Source organism: Typopeltis vanoorti, chromosome 17 (assembly GCF_054136105.1).
Source record: "Typopeltis vanoorti isolate ZY-2024b chromosome 17, IOZ_Tvanoo_1.0, whole genome shotgun sequence".
Classification (NCBI taxonomy): domain Eukaryota; kingdom Metazoa; phylum Arthropoda; class Arachnida; order Uropygi; family Thelyphonidae; genus Typopeltis; species Typopeltis vanoorti.
Window position 1 is genome coordinate 99,596,350 of NC_143565.1, and position 27,231 is coordinate 99,623,580.

General features: G+C 34.1%; 1 protein-coding gene across 2 annotated transcripts in view; it reads right to left on the reverse strand.

The window, feature by feature from the left end:
* The window catches only part of alc (5'-AMP-activated protein kinase subunit beta-1), a 109,799-nt gene that overhangs the window by 16,888 nt on the left and 65,680 nt on the right, over positions 1-27,231 (reverse strand). For both annotated transcript variants that reach the window (XM_090407065.1, XM_090407064.1), the window contains exons 5-7: positions 19,760-19,877; positions 16,441-16,574; positions 2,157-2,225 (exon numbers count right to left, since the gene is read on the reverse strand). In XM_090407065.1, the coding sequence (XP_090263191.1) occupies positions 2,157-2,225; positions 16,441-16,574; positions 19,760-19,877 (321 nt within the window). The remainder of the gene's footprint in view (positions 1-2,156; positions 2,226-16,440; positions 16,575-19,759; positions 19,878-27,231) is intronic.

A 27,231-nucleotide genomic window follows, 5' to 3' on the forward strand; every position in this document is an offset into this window, starting at 1 on the left:
CTTGCACGTTTTATGACTTGAGAAAAGGGAACAAGAAGACGGCCTTCTGACGATTCTTTTTCGCAGAATGTCAGCACATTATTAAATATTCTTTTGCAAAAGCTACTGAAACGTATAACAATAGAACTTGTTGACTGTACTGGATCCATCATACAAATTAATAATAAAAAAATAATGCAAAAAGAGAACAACAAAAATCAAGCTAGTACTAGTACAGCGACAGACAAGAAAGCACGTGATTTCGCATGTTGGCGACCAATTTGTACATCCTTCATTTCTTTCTCCCCTTCAGCATGAATCGACTATTCTTGGCACAAATCCAACAAGGGATCTAGAAATGGTGGGCGAACTATACCTTCATTTCAACTCAGCTCATCACATAGCTCAGAAACTTAGCATTATCCATAGTCTCAAGAAAAGAGCTATACAGTATACGACAGACAAGGATGACCTACTAACGGAATTAACCACAATATCCAGAGAACTTTCTTTAAATGGTTACCCAAAAAAGACTCTACAACAAGATTCTCTTTACTGATATACCACATCGACAACGTGATGACGTCCAATACATCAGTACAATTACGATTCCTTTTGTCAGTAACCTTTCCAAAAAATTAGCTAACCTTTTGAAACCACATAAGATCAGAGTGGCATTCAAACCAATCAACACTATTCCGAAATTTTTAAGATCACCAAAAGATCCTCACCCATTCTACAAGTACTCTGGAGTATATAATATATCTTGCTCATGTGGTATTAGTTACGTAGGTCAGACCTCTAGAAGCTTTGAAACGAGAAAGAAAGAACACATAGGATATGTCAGAAATAACAGACAAGACATTTCAGGCCTTTCATGCCACTTTGCCTCTACTAACCATCACATTGAGTGGGATAAGAGCCTTATGCCATACATAGAAGATAACTACCATTCAAGAACCTTTAAAGAAGCAGCTATAGTTGCCTGTAAAACTGAAAACCTAAACAAGAATCAGGGTCTAATTTTACCAGAAATTTGGAAAACTTTTATCAGATCATTAAACATCAAAGAAATGAAATTTCATAACAATTACGTCGTGAACCATAACGAATAAATCACATTAATGAGACACGCACAATACCAATTTTTTGTATGAATTAGAACCATCAGTTATAACCTAGTCTGTAACCTTCATTTTAGCTTACTAGTTTGTATTTCCTGAGGATGCCAATAGAAAAAATTGGCAAAACATGTAGGAGGATAAAATAAAGCTACTTGACAAAGATTATATATAAAAAAGTGTAATAGTCTTATGAATAATTGTCAAGAAAAAATTCAACATTATGTTCTCTCTGTTGCTTGAGGTATTTCTTTATCACTGAACTGCTATTAAATCTTACCAAATCACAAATCAGCTCAACCTTTGAGAACTGTTTTCACATTTGGAGTGATGCCTTAAGAGCTCCCTAAAAATACTTAACTTAGTACAGAAGAGAGTAATTAGGCTGCTTAATTCATGACCCATCTCTAATTCATCAACTCTCTTTCACAGGTGTTCGGTTCCTGTTTGTGTTTTCTACAAATTTTTCTTTCTGCATTTTCCTGAGCACTATTCAGCAGAATTGGCATCAATAATCTCTTATTCTCTTCTAAATCTGTGGTTTAGCAACTACTTGACACCCTCTCACAGAACAAATTTTATTCCATGTTTTAAAACATGATTTGCATCTAGATAAAGTCCAAGTTTAGATATACAACATTTGTCTTAACTCAGAGAAGACAGAAGAAACTTAATTCTAAATTCACACAAATCAAACTCGTGAGTATAGTATTTTTCCTTCATTTACTAGTACAAATAATAACCTATACTAAACTTTATTTTTCTTCTCAACCAGCAGCTTGCCTATAGTATTAAAAATGTGCTATAGGTTCTGTAATCTGGAATGTGTAGTTATCACTAAAAAAAATTAAGTTGACAATAAAAATTGGTAGTAATAATTACGTGAGCCATGATCCTTTCTAAAGTGGAATGTAATACTAAATGATGTTAGTCCAATTAACTAATAGGAAAAAAAAAAACACATTTGATAATGCAACCTTCATAAATGCAATTTTGAAATTCTTACCTCGATAATGAATTAATAAAAACTTAATAATGATTAACTTTCAAACTTACCTTAATTGATAACGCATACAGATGATTTAACATAACATGGTTTGGTTCAGGAAGTAATGTAGGTTCACACTAGATGGGAAGAATTGCTATTAATTTTTATCATGTGCATACTAGAAGATAATCTTGAATTAAAAAAAAAATAATAAATGAAATAAAACAATTGTTTCTATATTTAACTCACATTTTATGTTTTATTTTGAAATCGATTTTCTAGTGTTCAAGCAGATAGATTTAAATGTACCATATAATATTAGATATATTCTTGAAAATTAATTTTAATGCTCAGCATATAATGCTGATTTTACAGATTTTTGCATATTTACATTAATAAATAAATTTAGTTGATATGCACTTGAAAATTAATATTAATGTTCAACAGCATTCAATGGCTCTGAGCCACTACATACTATTGAGCAGCCACTGAATGCAAAATAATGCCAAAATCTCATCCAATGAAAAAAAAAAAACCTCTCGCATTCATTTAACCATCATCTGATGAGGCATCAAATACAAACACCAATGATATACACTACCAATTATAGGTATCAGTAAGTGATCTGTAATTCTCGTAGAAAGGCTCATACATTGATTATACATGATTATTAAATTAATTAACTTAAGGAATTCACAACGTACACTAGAATATAAATTAAATTAAACTTTAATATATATTTCCAATATTTCGGCAACGCCATGTTGCCATCTTCAAAGGAACTTAAAATTAAACACACATGCACTCGGGCAGTACACACAGTAAATGAGGACGAACCGAGGAAGCTATTGTTTCTCCTAAAAGTCCTGATGGTTCCCCCCTAGCGGGCTATGTAGGTATTCTTGGCCGTTGGGCTAAAGGTCTCCTGAAGTAAGTCTCCCAAATTTGGGGCAGTCTCATACAACCAAATTTGTTGAGGTTTGAAATGTTTCTTAGGGCTGAGGCTGATTCCATGAAGTCTTTCAAATTTGGACTTGATACGGTGTATTATTGTGACTTTCTTGCTTTACTATGGGAACAAATTGCCGCCAAGCGGGTTCTCTTAGCTGAAACAAACAAAGCTATTCGGGCGCTTGAAGAAGAGCTTTCCAACACGTTAAATCACAAGCTTTGGCCAATTTTATATGATGTCTCGTGCACTGCGGCAGATAAAGAATTTGAGAAAATACGGGGTCGACATATCAAGAAATTTGAGAAGTTAAAAGAACTAGACCTCCAAACCAAAACTTCCAACCAACACTGTTGTCAACCTTTCTTCAGTTACTTTGAAGCCTGCAGCACTCATTGCAATTTCACATGGCCACAACTTTGCCATTGCTCCCAGAAAAATACCGGCAGAGGATATAATGATATAGATTGAATGTGGGACCCGCCACCTTCTGAACCACATCGCTAACAATATTAGACTGGATGTACCTTGTGTTCTCACCAAAGCAAGACCACTAAAATCTAACATATCCAATAGTGAATATAAATTAGAAGGAACACACGTATAAACCACAGTGAAAATTATTTAATTGTAAATATTTCATCCTAAGTATCTTAGGACATCATCAGTACAGTATTTAAACAAAAATTAGGAATAACATACAGTTAGGGTGCATGATTACAATAGAATCTCATGAAAACGTGCATAACGTGCTAAAGTAGTACAAAAAAAAAAATGTTAATTATTTAACACAGTTTTGTATGATAATTTCCCATACTTTAGGAATAGTAAGAACGTCGTTGCGGTTTAGGTTTGGTCTGTGTAGTAGGGCTTCAGAACTTTTTTCGTATAAACGTTCATGTTTAAATAAAGATCTATGTAAAAGTTTAGCCTTTTCCCAATGGATCCTATGGTTTGGATTTTCAATTCCGTGTTGAGAGAGGCCAGATTTCTGCGGTTTAAGAAGACGAATGTGGTGTTGATGTTCCGAGATGCGTTTCTGAACCTACCTGTCTGTCTAAAGTAAGATAATTTGCAGGAGCATGGAATCTCATAAACACCAGGTAACATCAAGGGTGAGAATTTGTCCTTAGGAGAAGGTAATAAGTTGTAAATTTGGTTGATAGGTTTGTAAGTAGTGGCAAAATTGTATTTCTTCATAATTTTAGAAAGACGTTCTGAGATGCCTTTAACGTAAGGTATGGGAATCCTATGCACTTCTTCCTGTCTGGTTTGATGTATGCAGAAGTGACTGATGATTTTTTGAGTTGTTTTGGGATTATATCCATTTAGGATGGATATAATCCCAAATTTACAACTTATTACCTTCTCCTAAGGAAAAATTCTCACCCTTGATGTTACCTGGTGTTTATGAGATTCCATGCTCCTGCAAATTATCTTACTTTGGACAGACAGGTAGGTCTGTTCAAAAACGCAGCTCGGCACATCAAGACTACATTCGTCTTCTTAAACCGCAGAAATCTGGCCTCTCTCAACACGGAATTGAAAATCCAAACCATAGGATCCATTGGGAAAAGGCTAAACTTTTACATAGATCGTTATTTAAACATGAACGTTTATACAAAGAAAGTTCTGAAGCTCCACTACACAGACCAAACCTAAACCGCAACGACGTTTTTACTATTCCTAAAGTATGGGAAATTATCATACAAAACTGTGTTAAATAATTAATGTTTTTTTTCTTTTTGTACTACTTTAGCACGTTATGCACGTTTTCATGAGATTCTATTGTAATCATGCGTCCTAACTGTATGTTATTCCTAATTTTTGTTTAAATACTGTACTGATGATGTCCTAAGATACTTAGGATGAAATATTTACAATTAAATAATTTTCACTGTGGTTTATACGTGTGTTTCTTCTAATTATGAACGCACCACAGGTTTCGTTATTTAAAAAAGTGAATATAAAGCTCTCCACCCCCCCACCCCCCGTTTATATGGACTCCCAAAAATACATAAAGATAATGTGCCATTCCGTCCCATAGTGGATGGCACTGATTCCTCCACATACAAATTAGCTAAACATTTGGCCAAAGCGCTCACACACTATACTGGCAACACACCATCACACACAAAAAAAACTCTGCCCACTTCAAAGCCAGCATAGAAAACCTTACACTCCAACATACTGACATAATGGTCAGTTTTGACATCTCCTCCTAATTTACAAATGCTCCACTCAAGGAAACCTTAGAGCTAATCCTAGCTAAACTTCCTCCCGATATCTCAGCCCTATTTCAGCTCACAATGAACTCAGGCTATTTCGTTTGGCACGGAAAATTCTACAAACAAATAGAGGGGACAGCCATGGGGTCTCCACTCTCCCCACTTATGAAGACTTTTGAAGAAAAAGCCTTAAACTGTGTCCCACAAAAACCAACCATATGGTTTCGCTATGTTGATGATGTGTTCGCTATTTGACCAAGTGGCTCTGATACACTCCTCTCCTTCTTAACGCACTTAAACAACCAACACCCCAGAATCAAGTTCACCCTGGAAAAAAGAGGAAAACAGCATCCCTTTCCTAACACACTAGTCACCTGCCAGCCTGATGGAACCTTGGTTTTCTCTGTTTATAGAAAACCCATCGATACAGGCAGATACATTCAGCAACAATCCCACCCCCCCACCCCCACAACAATATTTGGAGTTATTAAGACACTATACAACAGGGGTAAACTAATCTGTTCAAATGACAATGCCATAACCATGTTCAAATGAAAATGCCATAACCATGTTCAAATGAAAATGTCAACACTTTCTCAGCCAATGGCTACCGCCCCAAAAATTCAAAAAATATTGAAACCAGTAAACCACAAACCTCTCCCCCTTCAAAACAAGGATTACTCCAAATCCATCACCATTCCCTACATCTGAGGCACCTTGGAAAAAATTACCAAAATCTTAAAAAAACATGACTTGACCCCTTGTTACAGACCATATAAAAAATTGGCATCCCTTATCTGCTCCACTAAAGAACAACCACTTCCCCTAGACCTACCTGGTGTATACCAGATCCCTTGAAGCTGTAAGCTGTCCTACTTTGGCCAAACAGGCAGGACAGCGAATATCAGAATTTCAGAACACAAGGACTACATCCGGTTTCACCAATACAGCCATCTGGTCTTGCTGACCATGCGCTGCGAACACACAGGCTACTGTTATATCCCTCATTAGGAATGCTCAACTAGACCTAAGGGGCAGTCAAGAAATGGGGGGGAAACCCACACTAATAAATAAATAAATTCAGACAATGATGCTGTGCTTTTTTTTTTTTTTTTTTTTTTACTTTTCTCTGAAAGTTGATTTTGTAGTCTAATTACTCAAATTGTGAGATTATCTTTCTAGAATACATTAATGTTCACAACACAAACCAGCTTCCATTGAACACAAACTGTCTCCACTTCCTGTGATTCCTTTCACAGGAAGAGAAGGCCGAATCACTAGCAACCAGTTGTGATCTAATCTAACATAAATAGTGAACCTACAACCAGGATACAAGGCAATCCTCAACATTCTTCCAAACTGCCAGACCTTTTCTTAATTAATTAATCACATATGCCTTACTTCAATGAAAAAAAAAAAGATTTTTTAATGTTAGTTTTTAGTAGAATAGTAACAAGCACTAAAATATAACATAAAAAATATTTTAAAGTTTGCTAGTGTTGCTTTAAAATGAAATGCAAACAATAACATGGGTACATAATTACCCCAGCGATTTAAATCGCATGTCAATGGATAATATTACTTTCACTGCATTCTTGATTACTGCTTAGTTAGTTTGAATGCTAACTTTAGAGGAAAATAGGATTTTTGAGCATTTGCTTGGAATTCTAGGGCTCAATTATGGAAGACCCATGTTACTCATTACTCACACAAAGTATATCATACCATTCTTTAAACTTGCTCATGAAGAGTATATCCACAACTTCCTCTGGAAAAAATCCATTCTACTCATTCTTCAATTTCCAGAGATAACCCTTTGTTCAGTCTCCTCATGTTACTTACTGAACAATATCTTCTGCATCTATCCTTGGGTTGAATTACTACTGAAATAACTAAAGCTATGAAGAGAATGTAGTATGTCTATTAATTGCAAGTCTTCTATCAGGTTTGCATGTTTCATGGAATCTGCATTTATCCCATGAAATCTTTTTCATAACACCAATCTGTGATTGTTATGAAAAACTTTTTTTTTCTTTTGCTATCAACCATATTCTGTAACTCATAATATCTTTTTAATTTTGTCTCAAACAGAGAATTCCACAGTTCTCTGACCACATTACTGACATATCCCTTTGCAAGGCATGTAACCAAATAAGAGCACAACAGTGCAGATGTGGTCCATAAATTAAAGATGCCAAGAAATTATATTCTTGGTTTCATCCTTTATCCAAGGGTAAGCAAAATGTCACTTCATGATTAGGCTATTTGTATATGTCTTAGCATCTTTAATTTATAATATACCCAAGTGAAAAAAACTTTCAACATCTATCTCTAATCCAGAGTATTTTAGTAAGGTGTGACATCTTTTGACTACTTATGGAAATATGACTCCTGAATTACTTCAACCTTGGTATCACTTCTGGGTCTGGCTCCCAATGATGAGACCTCAATAAGGGTCGAAACTGGATAGTGGTCCTTCCCATAATGCACAGCATTATGCATGTCCTTAAGGATATGTGGGTTGCATAATGGGATATTAAGGCAAATGATGTGAAATCATCAGCCTCTATATACAAGTAGTCCAGTCGTGAGGTTACTTCATTTGCAAACTTGGGTTGCTTACACTTGGATAAATTAATTAATTATTATATAATTAAAAATTTAATTATATAAATATAAATTAACGATACCAAGAATATAATTTCTTGGCATCGTTAATTTATAGTATAATTAAGTGAAAGTGAAAAAACTTTCAACATTTATGACAAACAGTTGGAAAAAATGATGGAATATAGCAGGGATGGCCATTTTAGTTCTGGTGATCTTGAAAATGTATATGATAAGGTATAAAAGAGAAAAACTATATTGTGTAAACACACACACACACAGAGAGAGAGAGAGAGAGCTAAGTTGGAGAACAACAATTAGAATTGAAGGACAGGAACTATCTCCACTTATTCATAATCTATAAAAAATATAAGAGCTTTATATCCAATTCAATATCAATACAAGAGTTAATAAGCATAGTTCATTCCTCTATATAGCTGACGTTATTCTCTTAAATAAATTTACTGCAAGTTTTCAGGAGTTTCTGGCCAAATAAAATCCTTTTCTGGGCTGATTAGCTGAGTGGATCACTGCTCTCCAGTCACCCTTGTTGGAGGGAAAGGGTACAAATATTTGTACAAGTCTTTAGGTGGTAGATATGGTAGTGTGTGAAAAAGTAAACATTTTGTGGATTTTATTGACATAAAAAAAAAAGCACTTCGAAGCTAGGAAAGCAAACAAAGTAGAGTCGGGTCTCTTTTTATGTGGTAGATATGTTCCAGAGAAAATCGCATATAAAAAATCGCCCAAAAAAGACTTAACTTACGTTGAAAAATTAGGGATACGTTCCATAATTTTCTAAAACTGCATAAAACCGAAGCAATGAATTAAAATAAACCTAAAATCACATAAAAAAAGTTTATAAAAATTCAGAAAATAAGAATGCCTAAATTTGTTTTAAAGCTTTATTCATTTAATTTTATTGAAAAGTAAATTTTTTTTTTTTCATCAGAATTGTTGTCGCTATTAGACAATATTCGGCAATGTTTGCAAACTGGTGCAAAATCACTTTCATCACCAGAAGAGATAGACAGCACATCACATCTGTATTGTAAAGGCAATGGTTCTTCACAAACAGAATTAGCTTCACACTCGTTCTGTGCATCGTTGGTGATTTTTTCTTTTGACAATGTAATCAGCGATTAAACTTTGCGATAATGATTTTACTAATTTTTTTATACAGCTCCCGATATCCAGACATACAGTTCTTCAGCTCACGATGGAATTTAAAGGCTAGTTCAGAATTTGTGTCATGAAGAAGAAAACGATTTTCCAATTTATTTCACAGTTCAAGACCTTCTCAATTATATTTGCAGTGAGGGGAACAGGTTTTTCTTCTGCTTCACTATAGTTTTCTAGATCTTCGATGATATCTAAAGTTATTCGATATCCAATAATATCATCGACACTTAAGGCATTATCCACAAGCAATTCGTCTACATCATTCTGGCTAAATGTATCAAAACTTTCTCCATCAATTTCATGTGCCAAAGTAATGATTTCAGCTGATAATGTAGATGTTTGGATGGTTGCAATGTTTGCAACACATCCAGGCCAAGCTGCTTCCCAGCAGGCATTTAAAGTCTGTGGTCTTATTTCAGCGATAGTAGATGCAACATGATTTAACACGTTCGCTGCCAACTACGAGTATACTCGTAGTGGGTAAACCTGCTTCACAAGCCAGCTACGAGTATACTCATAGGACGCTTACCGCCGGGAACGAGATTATTGTAGTGACCTTGAAGAAGTGAAAATCCTTGGCTTGTGGGGCTAGCATCAAAACTGTGTATTCTCATAGAACGTATATGCTCTGTACAAGCCAACTACGAGTATACTCGTAGGACGTTTACCTCTGGTAACGAGATTATCGTACTGACCTTGAAGAAGTAAAACTGCTCGGCGTAGGGGAATAGACCATGCCAAAGTAGCGTGGCAGCGAACGTGTTAAGCAGTCCAAAATAGAAATATTTTTCCAAACATCAGTTACTGTTAATGATTCATTTTCTAGTTTATCCAATATAAATTGAAAAGTGTGCTTAACGTAATATTTTTTAAAAGTAGCAATTATGCCTTAATCTATTGACTGAATAATGGTTGTCGTATTGGGTGGAAAAAATACTAGCTGCACATTTGGAAGTTCTAAATGCAGATGACTTGGTGCATTGTCAACAATTAATAAAACTTTAAAATCGAGAGCTTTTTGCTTCACATATGTTTCCACTTCTGGTACAAAGCAATTATTGAACCATTCAGTAAATACAGCAGTTGTTATTCAGGCCTTTGATTAGCCATTCAATGTACCAGCAGCTATTTTAGATCTCTGCCTTTTAGAGCACGTGGTCTTAGAGATCGATTTACTAGGAGGGGTTTCAACATTCGATTCCCTGATGCATTGCTACAAAGTAACAACATTACTCGATCTTTGCTTGCTTTAAACTCACTTGCTTTTTTCTCAGACTTTGCGATGCAAGTTCAACTAGCCATTTTCTTCCAAAACAATCCTTCATCAGCACTGAACACTTGATTGGGACAATATCCACCATCTTCAATAATTCTGACTAACTTCTCTTGAAAATTTTTCGCTCCTTCATCTATTGCTGTAACCTCACCTTCACATTATAAAGTGCATTCCTTTTTGAAAACCTGGTTAGCCATCCTTTGCTAGCCAAAAATTCTTTAACAGCCTGGGAAGCAGATGCTCTAATTGCTTCATCTGTTCATAAAACCAATGAGCTTTTTGTTTAATTAACCACTTATAGGAATTATCCTTCGAGTTAATTCTTCAATCCAAATTACGAGCACTTGTTCTGTTTTTTTTAATAAAGCATCTCTTGAGTACGATGATAATTTGGCACTTAGTTTTGTGCCAAAAATGACAGATTTTCTTATTGCGACTTATTTTTAATTGCTCTTATAGTAGATTTGCCTAAATTAAAATGTTTACCAATCGCCATAGATCCCTCTCTTTTTGCTAAGCGAGCTAAAATTGCAATTTTCATTTCCAAAGAAATTGCTTTTCTTTGGTGTTTTTTTTTTCTCCATTGAGTCAAATTAAATCGTTAAAATAAAAATTAGCAAAATTTAGACTTACAATAATGAAAAGACAAACACAAACTTACTCACATGCAAAATTAAACTTCACAGACACTTGCTGCTTACATGTTAATCGCATTACGCCAGAATGTGCTGCAACACACTGTTCATTATGCAGTACATAACTTTTGAAGTTATGCACCACATAACTTCAAAACTGTATAAAAAAAATATGCATAAAAAGAGACCCGAGTGTACTACTGTCTTCTGAATACTTCAGTCAGTTAATACATTTCAACTATTTAGGCAAATCTTTAGTGAAAATGGCAAATTAAACAGTGAAATAGATGTAAGACTGATGTGAGAAATCAGCTGAAACACCAAGCTAGAAGTATACAAGAGAATATCTGCTATTTATTTCTAAATCAACATAGATCATTGAAAGACAAGTTAAACATAACACCAACTGTCAGAATGGAGACTGCATATACGAGTGTTCCTAATTCACTTAAAAATAAAGATATTAGAAAATAACATTAGCATTCCAAACTAGCTAGCATATATTTCTACTGCTACTTGCTCTACCAGAGCATGTCTGAAGGGAATCCCAAGATAGTGGAACATATGATAAACTGCTGGGAAATGGAAGGCACATTTCAGTCATTCATTAGAAAGATGCATGTGCTAACTCTTTTTTGTCATCAACCATGAAAGATATAATAAATACAGTAATATTATATATCAGAAAATATCTTCTACAATTCTTCCACATCCACTACACCAACCTATGTGGTCATAACACAAACAAATAATGTGCATCACCAGTTATATATCTGGTTTAATCCTTTATCCAAGTGTAAGCAAACAAAATTTAAGCCTGAAGTATTTTCAGGACTGGGGCAACTCGTGGTAAAGGTAGAATAAGTTCTGATCACTTGCCTTGGTATCTCCCATAATGCAAAACACATCTCCTTGCGGACATGTATAATGCTATGGCTTTAAGGGAAGGGCCACTACCCAGACTGGTTTCGACCTTTATTGAGGTCTCGTCAGTGGGAGCCAGACCCAGAAGTAGTGATACTAAGGTGGAAGTAATGCAGAAGTCGTATCACCATATACGAGTTGCCAAAAAATGTCAACATCTTATTATTAAAATTCTCTGGATTAGAGATAGTTGATGGGAGTTTTTTCACTTGGCTATGGTACTAATTATATAGTCCTGAAAATACTTCAGATGCAAACTTACAGGAAGACAGTCATTTCTCAACAGAACCTCAATTGGCGGCATCAACTGCTGTCTGCCTTCATCAGATATCAGAACTACACTCTACACACAATGCCTGCTGACAGAATTATATTTGTGCATTCATCAGAACTCTTATATCATACCAGAGAATGTCAAACCTGTAATCTCCTCTTTTTGATTAGCTCTGGCTAAAAATTTCCTCATCACACTCCGTTTCATTTATTTGAGGACTCTTTATCTCTTTCCAAATTCTGATGAATACTTTGATATCTGATTATTTATTTCTGAAGTTTGATTTTCTGCAGTTCAAATATCCAAAAAGTCATCTTCCATAGAAACTTCAACGCTCACAACTCAACCTGGTGGAAGAAAGCCACGAGTAAATACAAGTACGAAAGGCTTTTCATGGAATCAGCCTCAGCCCTAAGAAACAATCCAAACCTCAACAAATTTGGCAGCATGAGACTGCCTCAAATTTGGGAAACCTACATCAGAAGACCTCAGCCCAATCGCCCAAGAATACCAACATTGCCCGCTAGGGGGCATCAGTAGGACTTTAGGAGAAAGAATAGCTTCCTGCTTCATTCTCATTTACTGTGCCTGCGTGCACGTGTCTTGCTCACAAGTTCCTGTTGAAAATAGCAACGTGACATTGCCGAAATATTGGATTTGTATTAAAAAGTTATTTTAATGTATATCCTAGTCTATGTTGTTATTTCCCTAAACTATTTAGAAATAATGCATAACCAACATCTAAGCCTTTCCACTAGAATTACGAAGCTCCTTGGGATATTCCTATGATATCTTAACTATTTGTTGTGAAGTGAAAATCTGATCTTGACAACCTCTATTTGGCCTGAACCTAGTTTACTCTTCACAAAGTTTCTACTCCACAATTTTTCTTAGCCTCTTAAGTCTACCTGTATAAATGTGAGAATTATACAGCAATTTCTATACAGAAATTCTTGTATAATTCTCACATTTAGTTTTATTTCTCAGTAATGCTCACCTTTAATTTTTCTTCTCAATATGATATTCATTTTTTATCTTGTGTAAAACTAAGTGATGATAACTTTCACTTTTAAATCACCATACTGTATGTCCCTTGTAATTTGAACCAATGGGAACATATCACTGTTAGCAAGAATACAGCCAATAAGACTTCTTATTTTGTGTGTCTTCTCTCTGTGTGACTTTACAACATCTTTTATGTTGAAAAATAGTATTAGTGATGACTAGTCTCTTTCCGGAACAAAGATCCTGCAGGCACTTACCATTATTAGCTTTGCCTAAAATTTTTCCCAAAAACATTTCTATATATTTAGGATTCAATTCCCACTGCTGTTGAGATCTCCAACAAGGACCAGCTTTTCCATTTTCCAGTGTGATGTTTAGTAGCTGACGTTTCACTGTTTGTCCTGGTTCCCATGACAAAAACAGCAGGGTCTTGTTTAACTGAGTGATGTCCCAGCCGATGTGAAACCTTAGACTGTTGTACCATCATATGTATTTGTGTTTAGCCGAGAGAGAGAGAGAGAAAACGATTTGGTCAGCAAAGTTCCAAATTGCCAGTCCATCCTCATTCATTCAGAACCCAGTGAATCCCTATCAATGGGGCACACCGCATGGAGGTGAGGACTGGGCATTAGGTCCAAAGTCCCAGTCACTTCTCTGCATTCCTTAAAGAAATGCAGAGTTCCTGAATATAACATTCTATATATATTTATTTAACAGGATATAAGAGATGAAAGCAAACTCACCAGTTTTAGTCTTTTTCATCTCCTTAACACCAATTATGTCCATATAGTGCTTCCTTCTCTAAGTCTTCAGCCAGTTCAATTTCTTTTCTATTGATACTTTTTATTTTAATAGTAGCTATTTTTAATTCTGCTGAGGTTGAGTGTGAGGAAGCTGGTTTCCTGATGACAGCAGAGAGCTTGTGTTTAACCAGACATTGCTGCTTCAGCCAGGATGAAATTTCATGTTGTACGATCATGATTATTTCTGGTTTAAGCCAATATAAAACAGCATCCAGTGAACTACTAATAGGGTACACCACATGAAGGTGAGAATTAAATATTAGGTCAGAAGCCCTAGTCAATTTTCTATATTCCTTAAAGGTTAAGTGGAGTCATCCAGCTTAAATTTCTCCAAATATGGTATTTATCCAATGCAAGCTTTACTGCCCATCCTCTCTCTGATACTTGGGATACTGTGTACATAACTGGAACTTTTTCTGAGTCGAGCAAGAACAAGTAATACTTTTACACTTCACTCCCCCGCCCCTTTTTTTTTTTGTAGGACATGCACAATGATGCCTTGAAATATTGAAATCATAAAAAAGTGATAGATATATTCTAATATCTTACAAATAGCAGCTGTAGCAATACTAGGTTTCTTAAGTGGTAACTTGTCTGGTACATGCTGAAGATATGGAAATATAAAGCATCCATGTATTATCTACCTCTATAAAATCTGGATGTTATCTCATGGCTTTTGGAAGAAATAGATGTCAAAAATATAATTTAAACTAATTATCTTCCAATATTTTAGCCCTGTCACAAAGGTATTTCCAAGGAACATAGCAAAGAGACAATATATATGCACACTGCAAAAAAGGCTGAATGCCTTGTAGCTTCTCTAAGGATACACTCTATTAGACTTTTATTCCCTAATCTTTCTTGACATATCATCTCAGCATCCAATGAACTTCTTATTATTTATTAATTTTTTGTTTTGTGTGAGACATTACACTACTAAATAACTATTAATTCTAAGTTAATAAACTGAAAGGCTATTTTACTAGCGAACATGTTAATAGAAAAGGGGATGGTAAATCCCTTTATGTTTCTACAGCCAGGTATGAAACTCGGATCAAACTTCATCGAGTTTCATGCCGAAAAAACTATCGGCGGGCCCAAATGTAAATGATCACTTGAGTAGTACAACACCAGGGCAACTCCATTCAAAGGTGGAGCAAGCTCCGTCCTTAACTTTAATATTCTCTCATAATGTAAAACCCAGCTCCTAAGAGATGTATATATATATATATATTGTTTTACATTATGAGAAGAGGTCACTACCCAGACCGGTTTCAACCTTTTTTGAGGTCTCATCAGTGAGTAGGTAGACCTGGAATATCAAGGTTTTAAGTGAACATGAACTTGCATACCTCTACTATCGAATTGCCGAAGTGGTGTGCGCCTATATTTATTGTTAATTACTAAGTTAATAAGCCGAAAGGCTATTTATGAGATGTATATATATATATATATATATATATATATATATATATATATATATATACACATACACACACATACATCTCTTAGGAGTTGGGTTTTACATTATGAGAGAATATTAAAGTTAGTGATGGAGCTTGCTCCACCTTTGAATGGAGTTACCCTGGTGTTGTACTACCCAAGTGATCATTTACACTTGGGCCCGCCGATAGTTTTTTCGGCATGAAACTCTATGGATTTCGATCCGAGTTTTGTACCCGGCTGTAGAAACATAAAGGGATTTACCATCCCCCTTTCTATTAACTATTAATCACAAATCCATTCTGCAACAGGATATTAGTTTTACATCTGAGCTAGTGCCATAAAAGCTTTCTAAATATTTCTTACTTAGAGCAGAAGAGAGAAATAGGCATCAATGACCCATCCCTCACTGATTTTCTCATCATTAATCAACTCTTTCATACAGAGGTTCAGAAAATTGACATCTGCAATTTCTTCATACTCCTATAAATCTTTTAAGACCTTGCAGTAGCTAGCAACTTCAGATAAAAAACAAAATTTTTCTTCTCTCTCTTGATGTTCACTGAAACCATCTTCCTTCATACATTTTTTCCTAATGTAATCTATAACTATTTAAATCTAATGTTAAGAAGTGTCTCCTTTCTTCACAACCTTTTGCCCATGAATAACTTTTTGTGTGTTGATAGGGAAATATCAGTAGAGCTCCATAATAACACAGTAGTTATCATCAATTGAGCAAGTTACCATCAACTGATCAGGACAGCCTGACAATACAATTATTTCAAAAGATTGTGAGTGACATGACCTTTTCACAAATACAACTTTCTGGGAACTCTGGAACTTAAAATCTTCAGATGCTACAGAAAATCAGACAAAACCAGGTTGGTGTGAGTAAAACTGATGTTCATATAATTTAATTCATTTAATTTCAAGTTGATATTTTTTTGTTCCTTGAGACTTGATTTACTACTATTCCTATATATTACCTGCATTAATAATGCAGGTAATATTATGATTAATACTTACAGATAGTGGCACATCCTTATTTAAGATGACCTGTAATAAATGAGGAGGCAAGATGGGAGGGCCTGCTGTTTTTTCATATGGTCTGTGATGGGGAATTTCCTGTGAGTACTCTCCTGGAGGTGATCCAGACAAACCTAAATACAAACAGTTTATTATATAACTAAACTGCAATAAAATATTCGAAGTGAAAAGTTTAAAATCTTAATGGTAAACTTCAAAATGATTACTTCCAGAAATGTATCCTCAGTCAAGACAAGGAATCTGCATAAACCTAACCAAGTTGGAGTTAATCAATTTGCTTCACCTTTTTTTCTGTTAATGATGCTAACATGTAAATGGTGTGCGTGCTTCTGAAGATAGTTTTCGGTATTGAGACCACATGTTTATTAAACAATAAAAATAAAAGATACAACACGCGTGAGCCACAGAACGTGGCAACAACTAGCATTGCTCCAACAAGCATGCAATAACGAATATCTCATTTTATGTTTGGGTTCTCAATTAATGAACGGTTTGTGAAGTCAAAAACATCCAATTGACTCTTAGTTATCAATTATCTTTGGTCGTTGCATTAAACTTTTATACACCATTACCTCTGATGATGTAAGTCTTACAACGAATGAAACTTGTTGGGATTTTTTATTCTTTTATTTTTATTATTTAATAAACATGTGGTCTCAATACTGAAAACTATCTCCAGAACTGCTTACCCACAGAAACCTTCGCTTACATATGATGCCTGCTTCTTTTCATAAAGATCAGTAGGCAGGTCCTGAACTGCCAACACATTTTCAATACTTCAGCAACCAAATGGATACTTAGTAGAAAGCAGAATTAAGAAAGGTAAAGATTTACAATTATTTAAGATTCACGATTATTTTAGATTAAATAAAGGTTTATTTAATCATATCCCTTAAGAATATGCAGAAGTGCTTTCCTAAGTTACCCCATTTTGATCATAAAAAAACTGCTGCTACTGAAACCATATCTATTCAGGAATTAAGAAATTATATACTGCTAAAAAATGAACGATAGCTATCAAATAATCTTCTACAAAGATCACTAAAAATCCAATAAGAAAGAGAAAGATTGCAATAAAAAATGTTATTAACCACTCAAACAGCCATACATGATTTATGCTTTGCACACATGTATTTATTGATGTGTAAACACATCAAGAGTCCAGTAGAGTGGTCAATACTGTATATATATATCTATTTTATATCACATTGAAATTAAATACAGTAGAATTATACTGCATTTAATATAAATACTTGTTATAGGTAATTTTTCATTCTTTGTAAAAAAGGAATGAAAATCAATCCATTGTGGAGAATAGTTATTTAACATTAATTCTTTAGTAATGGAAACAAATGCAGATAAAAAACATGCACAATAATTAAAATTCTATTGTAATTTAATAAATGTAACTGGATGCAAATGCAACTATCAGTAATGAAGCAGTACAGTATACTATTTCATGACAGCTTTAATCACAACCAACAAGTGGCTTGGGTAGGACTGGTTATAGACCTAAAAGTGAACTGCAGTGTTTATTTACAAATGCCAGGAGAATCAAAAATAAGGGAGATGTTTCATTGATTGAATTTAAGTGCCAATTTAATTTAATTTATCTGCCACAAAATCATTGTGAATGGTGATAAATTTCTGCCATTCAATTTTCTCCAAATTTCTTGGCAAATTATGGCCGAAAAACATCGGTGTTGCTACAATATTGCATACAAGCTACGTGTGATTGCGTATGCTAAAGAACATGGAAAAACAAAGCTGCAGAGAGGCAATTCGGGCCACCCCCAACTGAAAAAATGATAAGAACTTGGCAGAATCAGGAAGGGGATCTAAAAAAAAGTAACTCACAGTAAACATAACTATGAAGTGGAACTGCAAAATGGCCAGAACTTGAGGCATAACTGAATACTTGGATTTTTGAACACAGAAAAGCGGGACTTTCGGTGTTTACAAAAATGATTATTCATCAAGTGAAAATGATAGCCACTAACAGAGGGATCACCAACTTTACTGGATCAGTATCATGGTGTTCCAGATTCATGTATGTGGACTGAAACAAAAATATCACATAAGATGTCAGCTGAATATGAAGAAAAAATTATTGAATTTCATCGATTCGTCATTAACGCAAGGAAACAAGAAAATTTTGATCTTGCGCAAATAGGAAACATGGATGAGGTGCCGCTGACTTTTGATATGCCGTCAAACAAACCTGTAGATTCCAAGGGCACAAAATGTGTTACTGTTAAAACTTTGGGAGATGAAAAAACTCACTACATGGTTGTTAATCCTGCTGTGCTGATTGGACAAAATTGCTGCCACTATTGATTTTTAAAAGGAAGATGCTACCCAAAGAAAAACTGCTTAAAGGAGTGTTTGTACATGTTTGCAAAAGGCTGGATGGATGGAGGAGGAATGAGGTTATGTATAGATAAAATTTGGTCTAGGCTCCCTGACGGTCTGTTGAAGAAGCCTGCCCTGCTAGTATGGGATTAGTTTCGTTCTCACAAGACAGAAGATGTTAAAAATAAACTCAAGGAATTGAAAACTCAGTTAGCTGTAATTCTAGGAGGTCTAACTAGTTAGCTTCAACCTTTAGATGCCTGTATTAATAAACGATTTAAGGGATTTATGAAGGAGAAGTGGAACAGCTGGAGAGACTTCAGATTTTGAGGTTACGCCATCAGGAAGAAGGAAGAGGCCTGGCATTTTGCAAGTTTGTGAGTGGGTCAAAGCTTCATGAGATGCTGTGAAACTGAGACAGTGGTTGAATCATTTAAGAAGTGTGGCATTAGTAATACACTGGATGGTACAGAGGACAATTTGTTATATGAGGAATCGGATTCTGATTTAGAAGAGGTTTGAAGTGTCTCTTCATTTAGCTCTGGAGATGAATTTCTGGATTTCGGCAAAGAAGATTAAAAGGTGGGTATTCTTTCCTAGTTAGATTAGGCATTTGTTGAAAGTAGACCACTTATTACTTTATATTTGAAATACTGTAAATTCATTATTATATTCAGCGATAAAGTTTTTTCCTAAAAAATGTGTACAAAAAAAGGGGGTGCATCTTACTCGCCGGCAAATACAGTAATTATAAAAAATGAGGCCTATTTGGCAAAATGAATAAAAAAAGTAGCTATTATTATATTAACTATGTATTAAAAAAAACTTGTAAAATTGCACTTAGAGATAGTACCAGCAATCATTATATCAGATATTTACCACTATAAATTTAAGGTTAAACAGAGTGCCCCATTTGAGTACTCTAAGAAATATTAGTCTTACTTACTTTGAGAACCACTACTTGAACTAATACTGTCCATCGCAAGTGCTTCAAACACTTCAAAATCAGATTTTCTTACTGTCACAAAATTATTTTTGGTTCCCATTTCATTGTCAGTTAAGGGCTGAAAGACACGAATATATTATTATAAATGCATTTTATAAAATTTTTATGTAAAATTTCTTAATCAAAAAAGGTACAAGGAAATAAAAACTGTTATCAGCATTCACTTAAGAAGAGAAAAAAGAACAATACTAAAAACTGCTTTTCAATGCACTTCACATTTACAGAATGTTTTGTAAAAATACATCCATAATATCTCGCCTAGTACCTTAATAATAAAATACTAGAAAGACATTTCTTTAGAAAGGCTTGGTTATGATTCTTATTAAGTACACGTATACAAATAACTTCTTCTGAGCCTTGTCACGCAAGGATAAATTAACTGGTTTTAGATGGAATTGGAACAGTTACCCTCGTCCTGTAAAGCAGAAACAAAGTTGGAGAACACACAGAGACAGGCGAACTACATGAAAGACCTATGTGCTAACATAGCTACCCCCCCCCCCCCCCCCCAAGCCAATTCTTTGAATGAATAATAAATCAGTTATTACTCTAAAGATTAAATTGCTGATTTTCAAACTTCCTAAATTCAATTTAACTATTTTATATTTTTGAATTTATAAATTTTGCTATATATCACTATAAATATAACAAGCTCACCGAATGATGTGCTATAAGAAATTGTGGCAAGTTGTGACTGAAGCCCACTAGTGCACACAAAGTTTTATGCAGATGATATAACTCAGCATATAATTCACAATACTATTTCCTTTATGTACTCTTGAAGTTTTTTATTTTTGGCATTATAGTGTTTGGTTCATATTTTAGGTACCTGAAATATGAGTTATTTTGAATGACTTGTTTTTGCTCGATACCTGTTTCTTACATCATTTACAGCCTAAATGGTGCTTGAAAGGCCATTGTTAAGTGAGCAATTGTAAATTAAACCATGAGTTACTATAGGCTCAGTGTCATGAATTGAGGTTTGTTGCTGGAAATACAGTTAAAGCATAAAATGACACATCAAAATTGTCACTAAAGTATGGCATTTGAATAATGAAATCATAAAGAAATACATTTATTTAATTATTGAAAAAGGATCTACTGTTTAAAAGCTTCTTAAATGAAATTATATACACTTGACCCTTGAACAATGCAGAGATGGGGGTGCTGACTCCCCGATCATTCAAAAATCCAGGTATAACTTTTGACTCCTCAAAAACTTAACTACTAATAGCCTACCATTGACCGAAACAGTCGATTAACACATGGTCGATTAAGAATACAATGTGTAATACATATAACATACAAAATATGTTATATGTATTACACATTGTATTCTTACAATAAAGTAAGCTAGAGAAAAGAAAATATGGAAGAGAAAATATATTTACAGTACTGTATTTATCAATACCATAAGTTTATGTCTTCTGTTTACAAGATGAATCATCTGTCTGTCGATACCATTAATATTGCCTTATACAATACAAAACACTGTAAACGTTAATACATATTACTAACACTAGACATCAAAAATGAAAGGATAATGTGAAAAAGAAATTTATATTTATTTACATGTATAACGATTCATACACTAATAACGAAGAAGCAGCAATATGATAAGGTGTTGTACTACCTTACCCCAATCCTGAAGATACTTTCAGGCACTAACTTTGTTTGCTCACACTTGGATAAAGGATTAAACTAAACTTATTATAGTCTAACCAAGTGAAAAATAAACTCTCAGCATGATTGCTTTATGGTAGCCTAATGTAATCAATATGATTGCTTCCCGGTTGTCTAGCCTATACACCACTGAATGAATTGTTATAAAATTTTTATTTTATGCTAATTAATTAACAGTTAATTTTATGTAGTTATGATTTAATATTGCATCTTTACATTTGCTTACAATTTTCTTGACTGCCATTAGCACCACGTATGGCGTGTAAGTGTGTGTGTGTGTGTGTGTGTAAGTTTTGATAAATTTTAATTTTTTTATATTAGATTTAGTAAATGATAAAATAGACTTGTATCTACATATATTTTATTCATTTATAACACAAATAACTTTTTAATTTTTCGATATTTCTAGGCAACACAGTTTGTGTGTGAATTTTTTTCAAATTGTCACAAATCTGCAAAAAATTATTCAATATGTTTATTGAAAAAAATCAGCATATAAGTCAACCTACGCAGTTCAAACCTGTTGTTCAAGGGTCAACTGTGTGTGTGTGTGTGTGTGTGTGTGTGTGTGTGTGTGTGTGTGTGTGTGTGTGTGTGTGTGTGTGTGTGTGTTTATAAAATGTAGTTTCTTCTGAAGTTCATAAATTTCTCTGTAAGCATTACAGGGTTGGCTAAAACCTTTGAACTCCATTCCAAATCTGGATCATGAATTTCTTAGACTGGAATCAATTTTTTCAAGAATCTTTAAGTACTGTAATGTAAATTTATGGGTGGTATTAAATTCTTCACACTGTATTTTGTATTCTCAAATTTTCCTTTTTTCAGATTTATGAGGATAATAATGTCCACTATGCTGTAAATATTTTTAATTTAAACTGATAATAAATAAAGAATGAGGGAAATCACAACAGCTCGTTACAACTGCAGGCTAAAATGCCTGCGTTTGTGAAGTAATTTCTGCATAATTCAGTGATTATTTTTTAACGTAAATGGTGTTATTTACATCACAATATTTTGTGACATTAAATTTTGTGTCAGATAAAAATAAACCATGCTGATTCAACTATTGGAAATCATTCATACCAGATAAAAGTTTCATTCTCAATTGCACATTGTGGTCTCAGTCAGATGGCAACCTACTGTAGAAGGATATATCCTGATTGCATTGCTTCTGTGGCCTGGCATTTCTCAATCTTAACAGGATTTATACCATTCATAAAATCACAGAGAGAGTCATAAAGCAAGTAAGCATAATGTGGGGGAGGTATTTTACATCTAAATGAAGTACAGTTTCATGTTTCGAATACAATAATCGTTCATTAGTTACACAGCAATCTTGCACGTGATCAGCATATAACATGAGCGACATGCTGTAACAATAGTCTAAAAGACCTATTCTATCATGTCTATAGAGGTCTTTAATAGGAAGTGATCACCACAGCATTCAAATTTAGGGAAATAATTTTGGGTTCTAACCTGAAATTATTTTGTAATTTGTAACCCAACCCAGTGTCTGACAGAATAATCCAATTCAGAACAGAGGCATATTTGATGCATGTCATACTCACAGGTGTATGCCCATTACAAATGCAAATGAAGATGAAGTAGAAGAATTTTACAGTAGACTGCAACAAGCATACATTAATGACATGGCAGATTTTCTAGTGATATTAGGCGAGTGGAATGCAAAAGTAGGAGAAAAAGAAATACATCACATCACTGGAAAATTTGGTTTAGGGACTGAGGAATGAAGCAGGAGAAAGAGTGTTGGAATTTGTGTAGAGAATAATTTATTAAAACACTAACTTTCAGCAACATAAGATTGTACACACAGACTTTAACAATGAATATAGAGATCAATATTATACTGATCCTCACTAAATCGGATTACTGTATACAGAATAATCCACCAGATTTCTGTATTCAGTGTTAAGCGAAGTGTGTGTGTGTGTGTGTGTATAATCTTTTATTATCAAAACAGCGAAAATACAACTTGGTGCAACTGCAGGATGGATCATGAATTATTAATCTCTGCCTGAATTTAAATTGAAACTAAGGACTAAGAAGAAACAAAGAGACAGTTTCATATTCAATTTCATTAAGTGAAACATTTGAAGTAGAAGTTGGAAAGAAATTAAAAAAGTCTGGATAAGACAGAGAATTAGAACTGTGAGAAGAAACAAAGAAGAATCTGATTAAATCAACCAGAAAGAATGATTGTAAATGGCTGTCAAAAGAAGCAATTCAAATAGCAGAAGAAAATCAAAACTCCAGGGAAACAAAGGATTACGAAGTTGAATGCAAATTTTCAGATAGGCTAGGAAAGATAAAGAAAAGCTCTTAAACAAATGGTGCAGGGAAAATGAAGAAAGTAATATGACAGAAGGAAGAACAAGAGACTGTTTAGACAGATAAATTAAGTTAAGTTTATGCTTAGACTGAGAATAAAAAGTAATTTGGGAAAAAAAAATTCGATGAATAGATTTGTACAAGAAAGATATTAAAGGAGAATTTGAAAGAAGGAATTTGTTGAGGAACCTATGATAACGATAACGAACTGATTCCATTGACACACTTAACACTCGGAGGTGTTAAGTGTGTCAATGGAATAAGTCAGAAAGCAGCTGGAGTGAAATGGCGAATATATTAACTGAACTCTGTCAGCAGATTTTATATTGAAGAAAACGTATTACAGTGAATATATGGTATTTATTCCAATTCCAAAAAGACAGAGATTCCAGAGATTGTGAGAATTACTGAACCAGTGTTTTAATTTCACATGCAAGTAAAGTTACGTTGAAAGTAATCCAAAAAAAAGGCTGGAACCAAATGTGAATAGATAGAAAAATTCCAGAACAGGCAAGTTTTAGGAAAGGTAGAGGTTACTAGACACCAGATAGCAAACATGAGATAAAGAATTTTTTCATGGAAAGGAAAGAAAGAAAACATTTTCTTTTATCATATCAATAAGAAAATTGATAATTTTCTTATCGATAAGAAAACATTTGACTGTGGAATGTGATGAGCGCAAGGGGAGTATAGTTCACCCACCGTTTGTAGAGCTCTCCTTGGCATTTTGCCAAGAATAGTCGATTTTCATGCTGAAGGGGAGAAAGAAATGAAGGATGTACGAATTGGTCGCCAACATGCGAAATCACGTGCTTTCTTGTCTGTCGCTGTACTAGTTTGATTTTTTTGTCACTTTTTTGCATTATTTTTTTATTATTAATTTGTATGATGGATCCAGTACAGTCAACGAGTTCTGTTGTTAAACGTTTCAGTAGCTCTTGCAAAAGAATATTGAATAATGTGCTGACATTCTGCGAAAAAGAATTGTCACCTTGTTCCCCTTTCTCAAGTCATAAAACGTGCAAGTGCAATTGTGGGCGTATCAGGGTCAACTGTTAAAAGAATTCGTAGGGAAGCAAAAGGTGAAGGTAAGCCAAAATTTAAATCTCCTAAAAAAAAAAGTGTCCGAGTAAAGAAAACCATCGAAACCGTAGCTTTGAATGATTTTGATGTAGACGTTATAAGAACTATTCACAAATTTTACGTGGTCGAGAAAAGAGTGAGGACTGTTTCGAAATTGATTCCTGTGCTTAAAGAAAAAAATTAATTTTCCTTGGAAAACAGAAACTTTAAGGAAAATACTTCATGAAATCGAATTTTGTTTTAAAAAGTCCCAGAATAAAAGGAAACTTATCATGGAGCGAAGTGACATTGTTTTATCTAGAACGCAGTATTTGAGAGCAATGAGACGTTTCAGGGAGGAAAAAAAAAAACGATTGTGTATCTAGATGAAACTTGGATTGATAGTAATTTAAATTATGGAAAATGTTGGCAGTCTAAACAAGAATGTGGAGTGCTACAAACCGGAAATGCCTCGCAGCGCATAATAATTTTGTGTGCGGGTGAAGAAATGGGTTTTTTACCGAATTCAAACTCATTATACAAAGCTAATTACCATAGGCAAATGAATTCTATGATCTTTGAAAAGTGGGCAGAAGAAAAACTGATTCCAAACCTTCCTAAAAATGCTGTTGTTAAAATTGATAACGCTTCATATCACTCTATTCGATCAAACAAAGTTCCAAATTGGTCTGATAAGAAGCAAGTTCTTATGGATTGGCTCTCTGCAAATAACATTTCTCATTCCCCAGATATGCGAAAAATTGAATTGCTTAATTTGGTCAAAAGAAACTCGCCCACAACTAAACTATTTAAATTCGACACGATGCTCAAAGAGCATGGATTTCTAGCTTTGAGGCTACCACCATATCACTGCGATATTAATACTATTGAGTATGTTTGGGCAGAAGTGAAAAGTTTCATTCGCCATCGCAACGTAACTGGGGATATTGACATGTTGAAACTTTTTAAGCTTTCAGAACAGGCGATTGAAAGTATTACAGTTCAAAACTGGGGAAAATGTTGCTTTCATGTCACCTCATTGGAAAATATGTATTGGGACAGAGACGGAATTATCGAAGAATTATGCAAACCTTTGGTGATCAGTTTAAGTGAAAGTGATGGCGATTCGGACACCGATTCAGATGACTATGAAGATTAAAAGGATTTGATAATGGTATTTTTTTCCAACCTTTTTTTGCATGGGTTTGTTAAAAGTCACAACAAGTCATAAATAATTAATCAGTTTAGGACATTAAAGTGTCTCAGTTCTTTCAACTGTAAGTTTAGAATATCTAAGTTCATTTGAAAAAATTTTTTTTTCTGTATAATTATTTTTATTTTATAGAAAACTTTCTTAAAAATAAAGTTAAATTTTTGTTTTATGCTATACCTTTTTTAATTTTGTTAATACTCTATGTACATTTTTCCAACTGTTATACAAGCAAAATAGTTACACTTTAAAAACTACAATGTTCGTAAAAGAAAAGCTAAATTTACTGACCTGTAATAATAAACAAACACATCCCAGAAGACAGATTGATTACCCTATTATCGGAATGGATTATCCTTTTTCTGACATGCGCAGAAGTGTCGAGGGACCTCTAATGTGGGCGAACTATACCTGAGCCAAGAAGCTTCAGTAAAAACAGTCAGTGTTCAAATAAAAAAAAAATGGGGTATGGCAGGGCTGTATATTGTTGCCCTTATTTTTATAGGAATTAAGAATGGAGGCAGAAAAATAAATAATTTAAGATATGTAGATAACACAATCTGCATGGCAGAAAGTAAGGAGGGTCTAAAACAGTTGATTCTGTTGGCAAAGAGGGAGGGCAAATAAGTCGGGATTAATTTAAACATCAGTAATAATAATAATAAAAAAAAAAAACAGTGATAGTTTCTGGCAATTTGGATGAATTTATATTTGAGGGAGATAAAATACAGGTGGTTGAAAGTTATAATTTACTCTGGTCCAAAATAAGAAATGATAGGAAATATGAAGATAAAATTATAAAAGCACCTATCCAAGAATAACAGTAAATTTGATTCTTGGATAGGTAGAATTAATTTATTAATTAATATCTATTAATTCTACCTATCTAAGAATCAAATTTACTCCAAAGATATAAGACAATAAGAGTGTTTCTTCTAGTCATCCTAAGACAGTTCAATGGGTCTGCAGTTTTCAGTTGCTTCAGAGAGATATTGTGATATGATAGACAATTTTGTTGTGCTAAAGCAATGTCTATGGATGGATTCAGTCATTTTCATATAGGATGGCATCCCTCCACACATCAGTCAATCTGTACAGGAGGTTGTTC